The 12,023-nt window shown below is 37.2% G+C and overlaps 1 protein-coding gene across 1 annotated transcript in view; it reads right to left on the reverse strand.

Moving 5' to 3' along the window:
• The window catches only part of Suclg2 (succinate-CoA ligase GDP-forming subunit beta), a 244,423-nt gene that overhangs the window by 13,102 nt on the left and 219,298 nt on the right, over nucleotides 1-12,023 (reverse strand). The window contains exon 10 of the mRNA XM_020185303.2: nucleotides 5,342-5,462. Within this exon, the coding sequence (XP_020040892.1) occupies nucleotides 5,342-5,462 (121 nt within the window). The remainder of the gene's footprint in view (nucleotides 1-5,341; nucleotides 5,463-12,023) is intronic.

Raw genomic sequence — 12,023 nt, forward strand, 5'->3', positions numbered from 1 at the left:
AGGAAAAATAAATCCCCAAAAATATTTTCTCTGAAGACGCTGACAGGTTCTGATACAGAACTATGAAAACACCTGAACAAAATCTAAAGCTCTGGCTAGAACACATCTGTACATGGAATATTGTCAATAATTTTCTGTCCATTTCTCAACAGTACCATGAACTAGGCTAAGCCCATAGCCATCTAGGCAATTTTTGCATCATTCTATATACATTTCAGAAAGGAAATAAAACCCTCATTTCAGATACCTTGTTCTTTATTCATGCTACAAACAACTCTCTACAAAGGCTAAATTTCACCCAAATATGAGGTTGTTCAATTCCCCAGAAGTCCCTTAAATGAAAATAATCCCGCGTCTCAGCTGGTGAGGTCTATTCTGATAAGGCAAGTAAATACATGTAATTATGAAGTTAACATTTTCAAAGAGGAGAGTAATCCCTTCCTTATCCACTGGTAGAAACAGCTTGTAATTATTATACGGAGAACAAAGATTTGGTCTACAAAATCAAGCCTGACTTGACTGACTAAAACTTTTCTCATCAGGACATTTCTAATACATGTGTGTGGGCCACACAATGTCTTTAAAATGTGGATGGTGAATGGGTGAGACTTAGGCAAAGATGTTAGATTTTCTTCAAGCCAGGGAACAAATAAGAGAGGCCATTTTCTTCATTTATAGGAAACACACTACTAACCAAATATGCCATCTGGCTTTTGAAATGTTTGTTATCTTGATCATTAAAAATGCCACAGTTGTTCAGACTCAATAGACATGTGGCAGAGTGTCTGAAACTTAGAAAGCACTTAATCAATGTTAGTGACAGTGGGGATTATTTCAATTCAAACGCTGGTGAAATTTTTTTACCATACCTCATTTTCATATATCACTGGGAAGACTGCACCCTACTATAATTCTCCCTATAGTTCCCACCCTGACTTTCCCATGCCCATCAACTATGCAAACATAATTCTGGTCCTCAGATTGAAAACTTTCAGTCACCCCTCTTTTTTTCTCATCTTCTTTTCCCTCTTTGTTTTTGCTTCTCCTCCACTTGAACCTCTAAGTGCAGTTCTATCTGGATATTAAATTCTACCTACTGTTGTAGACTTGGCTAATAACTAGATTTTTTCACTCTACTATTTTAGCCATGCATATTACTGCAAAGCCATTACTCTCTCCAGGATAGCCTTCTAATCTACCTGGGTCCTGAGTTTCAGTGTTTACCACTGTCATGATGCCAGTTCCAACTTCCAGTTATGGAAGATGACCTCCTTATGAGCCTCTACTAACTCCTTCCTCCTTCCTCTCCAATGATTCAAATCTTACTTATCTTTTCAGACTTGACTTGGAAACTCTCCATACATATATTTTTTTCTGTTAACTCACAACTGCAAATCTATTATAATTATAATAGGCAAAAATGACTAAGTCTTAAAAGGGGATATATTTTATATATAAAGTCTGAGTCATCATATTCAGTTCCTCAGGATATAGGATATTGCAAGGTCATCAATGTTTCCAAACACTGAACAAACCAGGCTGGTGGCTGTCTGGAATTTCCTGATGTCTATGGCTACTAAAATAGAAGCAGGTGCTAAGTAAGGCAAACACTCACTAATATTTCATGTTGTCTTGTACAGTCAATTTTTGTTTTTGTTTCTTGTTTTTTTACATTTCTGCTCCTCTTCCTTGACATTTAAAGCTCCATGATCTGTACTGGGTATTTACTAATATATTACTCAACTAATTAAAAAAAAACGAGACATACAGCTTAGAAGAATATTTACCTAAAAGATGCACATCTGATTGTCTAACAAGCTTAGAAATTTCAAAGTGCCTTCCTAGTATCTCAGACAGAACCTCTGATACAACCAGCAGAGATTAAGGGAAATAATTTTGGATGTATTGTCTTACATATTTCACCATATGAATTCTCCCCACGCATTTGGTGCACACCTATAATCCTAGCTGCTCAGGAGGCAGAGATCAGGAGGATCACGGTTTGAAGTCAGCCCAGGCAAATAGTTTCGCGAGACCCTATCTTGAAAAAACCCTTCACAAAAAAATGGCTGGCAGAGTGGCTCAAGGTGTAGGCCCTGAGTTCAAGTCCCAGTACCATAAAAACAAAAAAACTAAGCATAGTGTGAAAATAAAAGAAGTGCTTTTTTATTTTTAAAAGAAAAATTAAAAGTGAGGTAAATTCCTAGGAATGTATAAACACTATTAATTTTTGGCCTCTGCTGACAATGTAGGCCCAGGGAGTATCACTAGAAAAAAATGAGTCCACTATAATAAACACTCATTACAGCCTAAGTGTTACAGATCACTATCACTCCCCCCAAAACAGTCTGATATCAACATTCTAATCAGCATTATTCTAATACTGATGAACTCATTAATGCCTGGACATCTTTTCAATGTAGTGTTGTCAACTATTAGCATTTTATTAGTTTTATTCAAGTCAATTATGTCGCATTTATACATCTAAGAAGATTTAATTCACTAATATGTTTTAATGTCCATATTGGACTTTGCCATCTGGAGCTTCTGCTGTTCTCAGTTTTCTTTTGTGAGCATTATTCGTATCCAGTCCATATTGTGCATATCTAAGATTATTAGGGAGATAATCTCAGGGAAGGAGAAAGGAGTGCTGTAGAAAGTGAGATGAAAGAGATATGACAAAAGGAGGAAATAAAGACAAAAGCAGGCTGCAGTGTTCTGGACTCCTGTGTGGGAAGGAGAGCACAAAGCAGGGTCAAAGTACCCTTGGACTTAATCTCATGGAGACAAAGGTCTCCTGGCAAGAGGACATCAGCACAGGACCTGGGGAAACTGAGCTGAAGAAATCAGCTCAGTGGGGCTGCTTGGTTATAGAAGACTAAATTTGGTGACCATGTGGATAGGATTTTTGGATAGTTTTCTTATTTCAATGCCTGGCTTTGCTTCCCTATTACCATGCTCCTCAAAGTGTATGAGAGGGTCCAAACAGTAAAACCAATTTCCACAGTAGTGGTAGTAATTACTAATAATCTCTGTCATTATTGTTAAATATTACTATTGCAATAATTCCTACTATGTTGACAGTTGTTCTGATGGGACAAAGGTAATGGTGGGTAAAACTGCTGTCACATTACCACGGAATCCGGCACCAACTGCACAGGTCTTCATTGTTCTTACCACCCATACTCACAGTAAAAAACTGCCAGTTTCAAGTGTGAATGGTAGAAAGGATACTGGTTATGTAAACCTCAATCCCTGTGTACTTTTTAGTGACCAAATGGGAGGTACACAAAAAGCACTCCTGCTGCATCGTGAAGGGCAGCTGCAGTGACAAACAGCCCTGTGCACCTTCTTACTTTTCCATGTAACATCACCTGTACTTAGAACAACTGACACACCATAGCTGTTCAGACTTGATTTTCTGCCAGATATTTTCACAAAAGTGAATGAAATGAGTCTGTCACTTCAAGGACAACAACTGACAGTTGTATGGCTTAAGATAAAATTTGTACTTTAAACTGAAAACTCAAATTCTTGAAAACTTTCATCTGCCACTGTGGACTTGACAGCTTCCCAATACTTACAGAAATTTTCTGATGAGAATGGTGGTGATACTAACAAATGTGAATTTGTTGCCATTGTGTTTTGAAATGTGTCAACCTTTAGAGGATCTACATAATTGAAAATTTTAAAAAATGATCAATGCATGATATTATGAGTCATGCACAGGTAAAATCAATTTAATGTTTAAGACACAGCAATGAAATTTAATGTAACAAAGTATGAATAGTTCATTGAGATTCCAGATTTCACATTAAAAGTAATCTTTAGTAAAGAAACTATTACTTATAGACTTTTTTTTAATTTTAGAATTGATATGGTACCAAAGAAAAAATTCACAATTAGATGAAAAGATTACTAAGAACTCCTTCTAGCTGAGCATAGTGGTGCTCACCTCTAATCCTTTCAGAGAAGACTGAGGAAGGGAGATCAAGAGCTCCAGGCTAGTCTGGACCACACAGAAAGCTCAAGGCCTGTCTGGGCTACATAGTGAGAGTCTGTCTCAAAAGAAAAAATTCCTCCAGATACATTATCTCTGTGCAGCCAGAACTTCTTCATATACTTTTAACCAAAACAATTCATTAAAATGGAGTTAATACACAAGTAGGTATTAAGCTAGACAGGAAAGGGACATGCAAAACTGTAAAACAATGCCACTGTTCTTACTAAAAATTTTGAAAAGCAGTTATTTTTCATAAAATATATAACACTATAATCTCTCCTTATCTGATTTCCCTTTCCACAGTATTGGTTACTTGTGGTTAACCATATCCTGAAAACATGATTTGCCTTGATTCTTATAAAAGAAACTTTTATTACAGTAGAATGCTATAATTGTTCTATTTTATTACTAGCTATTACTGTTAATCTTTTGTCACTTTTATCACAGGTATGCATAAAAAAGTATATATAAGGATTATTTATATCTATAGTTTAAAGTATCTACTAGAACATATTCCCCATGAGTACAGAGGGAATACAGCACATATACTATTTTATGTATAAAATATGAAATATAAAAATAAAGTTTTGTTACTTAAAAATGAATACATATTTCAAAATTCCAAGGAATATGTTACCAAATTTATTTATTAAACAAATTAATGAATTATTATTGACAGATACAACTCAAAATAAACAAAAGTTCTTTAGCGCCTTCCTCAATTTTAAAAAGTAAAGGGGTCCTGAGACCAAAAGGCCTTTTAAAAGAACTGTTGCTTTCCCCCATGATGAATAATTCTTGGAACATTTCTCTGAATGTTTTCCCCATAACACATATTTCATAAAATGATTCATAAAAGAAGGGGTTCTAGCTAGGTGTCAGTGTCTTACACCAACAGTCCTAATTTTAGTTACATGGGAAGCTTAGATAGGGAGGATCATGGTTCAAGGCCAGCTGGGGCAAACAGACACTGAGATTCCATCTCCAAAATAACCAGAAGAGCAAAATGAACTGGAGGTGTGCCTCAAGTGGTACAGTACCTGCTTTGCAAGTGTGACGCTCTGAGTTCAAACCCCAGTCCCACCAAAAAAGGAAGAGTTCCACTCTGGAGTAAGTTTAGAAAATTTAGAGAATCTTAAGACCTGCCATTCCTGAAAAGCTGTTCTTAAAACCCATCAAGTCAACCTATTTATACATAGTCAGTGTTTCCACTTAAATCAGGAAGTTTGTGAATCTAATCTAGGTAATGAATTCTTTTCTATATCTCATTCTTCATATTCTGTTGGTCACTTGACCTTGGAAAGAGGTATATGAGCACATGAAATATGCAAAAGTCACCTTCAAGTCGGACTACCAGAGGCACCTTGAGTTCAAGCTCACGGCAGGCCTTAGTGATCCCATTGGCAATGATGGCACAGTTGACAATACCACCAAAAATATTGACAAGGATGGCTTCAACCTGAAATAAAAAAACAGGAAGATGCCCATCAAAAATTTGACAAAGTCTCAAAAGCAACTGGCTAAATAAAACAAACAACTAAAATAAGACCTCTTGGTTTTTGTTTGCTTTTACACAGAACATAAAACAAAAAACAGCCAGAATATGTTAAGAAAATTAAAATTTAGCAATGAATAAATAAGAATATACATTACATTATTAACCCATACTGCCTCATTGATGACGCCTCAGAACTCAAAATGAAATTCAATCACCATTCTTTATCTATTTATTATATATTGTCTTCTGCATTTTACTTTTAAAATAGCAATGTGGAACTGCTTTTTAAATTTTTTGGGAAGAGTGTCATTTAAAATTTCATGCACTTATGTTTCCTCTCCCCATGGTGCATATTTAAATTTTTATCTGTTATGGTGCCAGATAAAATAGTTCAAAACTAGAACTCAAAATTTATTGCTTTATATCAACAAGAGTCCAAATTTTCCATGCTTTCATAATACTGTTTTGATATGCCAGAGGTGCACTCTCAAAAACCAGAGATAATTTAATTATCTTAGATGGTAATTTTTTGATTAAAAAAGAAACACCCCAAAATAAAGATAGGTAAGTTCATACCACGGTAATGATATAAGGGAAGTCAAGCTACTGACTGAAAATTTTCACAAACATAAATTTAAACCCAGCATTGTTAATCTATTTGTACATAGTCTATATTTTAAGGCATGTGGGCCAAAAAAAAAAATACTTGTATTGACTTGATAAATAGGTATAAGAAAATCCTGTATAATTAACATGAAGAACGAGATAATGAAGAGAATTCAGTACCTAGATTAATTGATAACACCCACAGAAAATAGCTGTTCATCAAGCTTGAGGTATCAAAATTCCACAGTCACAACTGAACGATGCTACGCTAATTGCAAAGCATGTAGTATGTGTTGCATGCCATTTTCAGACGCTGTTGCTTCAATATGCTACATTAACTCCACATACATGAAAAAAGAATACATTACATATGTAGAAAGTACCATTAAATGAATCCTTATTTTTTATTCTGATCCTTCTCACTATAGAAGGTTGGCCCTCTATAGTGGATAAAGCCTTTGGAAGCATTCAAGGTCACAGAGCCAACGGGCAGCAGTGGTGAGGCTCAACGTCAGCTCTCTAGAATGCCCAGTAGTTGTTCATCCATGCCTACTGATTGCTGAGCTGGGACCCTGGGCAATGGTCATGAACATGGTTTCTCATCTGTAGAATGAGAACAACAGTCTCTAGTCTGGAAGATTGCTGAAAGGCCTAAATGAGATGATACAGGTGGAATGTTTAGCACACGGCTTTAAATGTACTTAATGGATATTTATACATTTACTCAGTAAGCAATGATGCAAGTGGGCAGGCTATGTAGACAGCAAGTAAGCAAACCTTTTCCAATACACTGTAGCTATGTTGAATGTGAATATAATGGAAACACGAACTTACTAAAGTTTAACCAGAAGGGAATATCTTAACAATAAAATAAATGAACAATTATTTTTCAAGCCAATTAGGGATTGGGGCTACTCCCAAGAAAGAAACATCCCAATACCATTCACAGCAGGCCAACTGGTAAGCAGAAGCTTGCTTTCTAATGACAGCTATTAAATGCTGTTAGCACTGAGGCTCGATACAACAGCAGTTTCCAAATAGCTGTGGGATGGAGGGGAACATGCCAGAACAATGGAAGAAAAAACACTCATGAGCAATAATGACTCCACAGGGTCGGAAATAGAAACTAAAGAAACACTGAGGCTATCTAAGGTTTGTGAGGGAGAATTAGGCTTTCCAGTAAAGCCCACACTGGCACCTATATGCCCCTGCAAATGTTCCAATTGCACATTTTTCCACATAAGTTCAGATGTCAACTTCTGAGGGACACTACTGTCTCGTTAAGTTACAGAGAATCACTTTGCTTAATCTATCTAAAACAGTGTGACTGCACTATAGAGTCATTATACTATTTACAAACATGTGAATGTGCCTAATTAGGCAGGAGCAGGGGGTGAGAAGGAGGAAGATGCCTGGAAACCCCTCAGTGGGTGAATGCCTTGGGGGAGCCTTAAACACAAACTGAGATCTGTTCATGTGGGTGTCAGTTCCCATGAGTCCCTCAAATGTCAGTATCTCATTGTGTTTCATGAGAATACAACATTGAAAATAGGTAGTCTTGATACAACAACTCACACCTAAAGGTAAGTCAACTACATCAGTTGGTCATGAATTCACGATCTGAAGAAGAAGGGAGCAGCCAAGAATATAAGCAGAGATGTTACAACATAGCTAATTGAGGAACTAACTATAGTTGAAAGGGGCAGTAATGTGAAGTGAGGCCAGGAATGGGAATGTAGCTCCTTTAGCTTATCATTTCCAGAGCTGGGTGAAGGCAATGTTTGACAGCAGCTTCCCATGCAGTAAAGGGTGCATGATAAGACAGTGATAGAGGGAAAGAGAGAAAGTAAGAAACACTGGGTAATCATAAGATGATGAGAGCTCATGAGAGGGAGGGGAGGGGAGGGAAGGGAAAAAAATAAAGAGAGCAGAGTGTGGTAGGACACAACTGTAATTCCACCACTTGGGAGGCTGAGGCAGGAGGATCATCAGTTCAAAGTCATCTTGGACTACATAGTGAGTTCTAGGCCAGCATGGGCTACATGGTGAGAGCCTGTGTCCAATGAAGATAGAGAAAGAGAAGAAGGGAGAAGAGGAGGAGAGGAGAAGAAAAGGTAGAGCAGAAGAGAGGATAAAAACGGTGGAGCAAGAGAAAACAAGCTGTGAGAGAGATGGAGGATGAGAAAGTCTGACAAGGCCTAGCAAAGCAACAAGGATTTCTACAAGAGTAGTGAGACAGACGTACACAGGCTGCTTGGCTCATGGAGATGGGGCTGTTCAAGACATACATTGCCCCACTGTGCAATGACAGGAAAGGTACCCCGTGGCTGGTGGGAAGACCCCCTCCACAGAGACTCTGCCGCCCCACCTTCTTTCCCACTGAGAGTGATTTGCTGCAGTCATGCACTTTAATGGAAATCTGATTTAAGGTTTCACTCTAGGCCAATTTCTATAATTAACTACTGTAATCGGCAATCTCAAACTGAGAATGAAATTAAGACAGTTTAAAAATGAAAGCCTCGTGACATCATTATTATTATTTAGCATTTATAAAGCATGTCAGATTCCCGATGTGTGCCTTGCGTGTTCATTCATTTTTCAACCACTAACTGCTGCTCAGTGATAATACTCAGAGCAACTTCTAATTGCCTTTTTTGTTGTTGTTTTTCCTGGCAAAGGGAATGTTGAGGTATAGGGGACTCAGTCCTAGGTCTTTGTAAGTGCCCAAGATGCTCCCAGAAGCTCCTTAAGTGCTGGCCTTTTCTAGTTGTTGGGTGAGAATTATAAGGGTTGCTATTTACTGTTTCACAAAGTAAAGATCATTTAATGGGGCAGTTAAGGTGCCAGATAACAGAGCTGAAGTCCCCAGGTCCCAGACAGCTGTTTCCATATCAAGCCAGTGGCAAGTGGTGGCAGTTGTGCAGGTGACAGGGCAGCCCAAGTGCAGGTTTCTCAAATGTCTCTGTACACATTTTGGTTGCAGATTTTAGTCCACAATGAAAAGTAAAGAATGAACTTCAAAAGAAAAGCTGTAGCCTTTGCTATTTATCAAGCACCACTCAAATCTCCACCCCTCCAAAAAAAACTCAGTATGAAAACCCTTTTGTTTCACAGATCCTTTTATGTAACTAATAAACATGAGGGACCTCATGTTTTGGGATAATGTTAGGTAAGTCTCACCATAGGAGGTGGCCTCAAAGGCAAATGACAAGTGGTAGCATATAACATAGGTATGAGTTTTGAGGGAACTGTGAATTCTTTGCAACTATGTGTAAAATTTTGTTTGAATTATGTAAGGATGCTAGGAAGCATCCATATCAGTAATGACAAAACAAGTGTTATATTCACTAAGCATTTAAGAGGTTGCAGGCGGTATCATAACTACGTTACATTAATACATTATTAATATATTAATAATATATTAATGCATGAGTACCATTTAAAGTGGGTATAATTTTCACCCCAATCTACAGATAAGGAAATGAGGATACTGAAAACCAACAGGGCTTCAGCTTGTCCACCATCAATTGTCCTTCAGAGCCAGCAAACCTAGAGGCCCTACAATACTTGCTGTGCTTAGAATTTTCTCAGTCATTACTACAGCTCATTCAGCTGTACAGACTACTCATCCTATTTTACACATGAGAAAACTGAGACTCGAGATAAAAAAACAACTTGTACCAACTTATGCAGACAGTACATCGGCAGGCTTAAAAATTCAGTTCTTTTGCAATCCTAAGAGGAACGTTTATAGCTAGGAGTGCATATACTAGAAAGACAGAAAGAGCTCAAATAAACGATCTAATGCTACATCTCAAACTCCTAGAAAAATAAGAACAAGCAAATCCAAAACAAGCAGAAGGAGAGAAATAATAAAAACAAGGGCCAAAATTAATGAAATGGAGACCAAAAAAAAAAAAGCAAAGAATCAACGAAACAAAAAGCTGGTTCTTTGGAAAAAAAAAAAAAAAGATTGAAAAGCCCCTGGCAAATCTGACTAAAATGAGGAGGGAAAAGACCCAAATTATTAAAATCAGAAACAAAAAAGGGGAGATAACAACAAACACCAAGGAAATCCAAGGAATTATCAGAAACTACTTTGAGAACCCATATTCCAATAAATTGGAAAGTCCTGAAGAAGTGGACAAATTTCTAGATACTTATGACCATCCAAAACTGAGCCAAGAGGATATTAATCACCTAAACAGATCTATAACACATAATGAAATTGAAGCAGCAATGAAGAGTCTCCCAAAAAAGAAAAGTTCAGGTCCTGATCAATTCTCTGCTGAGTTCTACAAGACCTTTAAAGAAGAACTAATACCAACCCTCCTTAAACTTTTCCACAAAATAAAAGGAAAAGAACACTACACCTAACTCATTCTGTGAAGCCAGTATTACATTCATCCCAAAACCAGACAAGTACACATCCAAAAAGGAGTACAGAACAATCTCCTTAATGAACATCAATGCAAAAATCATCAATAAAATAATGGCAAATGGAATCCAAGAATACATCAGAAAGATCATTCACCATGACCAAGTCAGCTTTGTCCCAGGGTTGTAGAGATGGTTCAACATATGCATATCAATAAATGTAGTATGGTGCATTAATAGAAGCAAAGACAAAAACCACTTGATCATCTCAATAGATGCAGAAAAAGCCTTTGATAAGACAATACCATTGCATGATAAAAGCTCTAAGAAAACTAGGAATAGAAGGAAAATACCTCAACATTATAAAGGCTATGTATGACAAACCTAGATCCAACATTGTATTTAATAGGGAAAAACTGAAGCCATTTCCCCTAAAGTCAGGAATGAGATAGTCCTGGAATTCCTAGCCAGAGCAATAAAGCATTTGCAGATGACATGATTCTATACCTCAAAGACCCAAAAAACTCCAAGACACCATAAACAGCTTCAGCAATGTAGCAGGATACAAAATCAACTTACAAAAATCAGTAGCCTTTGAATATACCAACAATGAACAAATTGAGGAAGAATGTAGGAAGAAAATTCCATTTACAATAGCTCCAACAATGAACAAATTGAGGAAGAATGTAGGAAGAAAATTCCATTTACAATAGCTCCAAAAAAATCAAATACCTAGGAATAAACTTAACAAAGGATGTATATGACCTCTATATGGAGAACTACAAAGCACTGAAGAAAGAGATCAAAGAAGACTTCAGAAGGTGGGAAGATCTCCCATGCTCATGGAATGGTAGAATCAAGATAGTAAAAATGACTATACTCCCAAAATCAACCCACATGTTCAACACAATTCCCATCAAAATCCCAATGACAATCATCACAGAGACTGAAAAATTTAACCTAAGGTTCATTCGGAAACATAAAAGACCATGAATAGTTAAGGCAATACAGAGCAAAAAGACCAACACTGGAGGTATCACAATACCAGACTTCAAACTATATTACGGAGCCATAGAAATAAAAACAGCATGGTACTGGCACAAAAACAGATATGAAGACCAGTGGAACAGAATAGCAGAACCAGATATGAATCTACACAGCTACGCTCACCTTATTTTTGACAAAGGCACCAAAAACACATGATGGAGAAAAGACAGCCTCTTCCACAAATGTTGCTGGGAAAAGTGGTTATCTGCCTGCAGACAACTGAAACCAGGTCCATGCCTATCACCCTATATAGTATCACCTCAAAGTAAATTAAGGACCTTAGTATCAGATCCAAAACTGAAGTTAGTACAGGAAAGAGCAGGAAATACTCTGGAAGCTATAGGTATAGGTAAGGACTTCCTCAGTAGAACTCCCACAGCCCAGTAACTAAGACAGAGGATGGATAAATGGGACTACACGAAATTAAATAGCTTCTACACAACAAAAGAAATGGTCTCTAAATTGAAGAGACCATCCACAGAGAGGGAGAAA

The sequence above is a fragment of the Castor canadensis genome, chromosome 10, assembly GCF_047511655.1.
Source record: "Castor canadensis chromosome 10, mCasCan1.hap1v2, whole genome shotgun sequence".
Taxonomy (NCBI): Eukaryota; Metazoa; Chordata; class Mammalia; order Rodentia; family Castoridae; genus Castor; species Castor canadensis.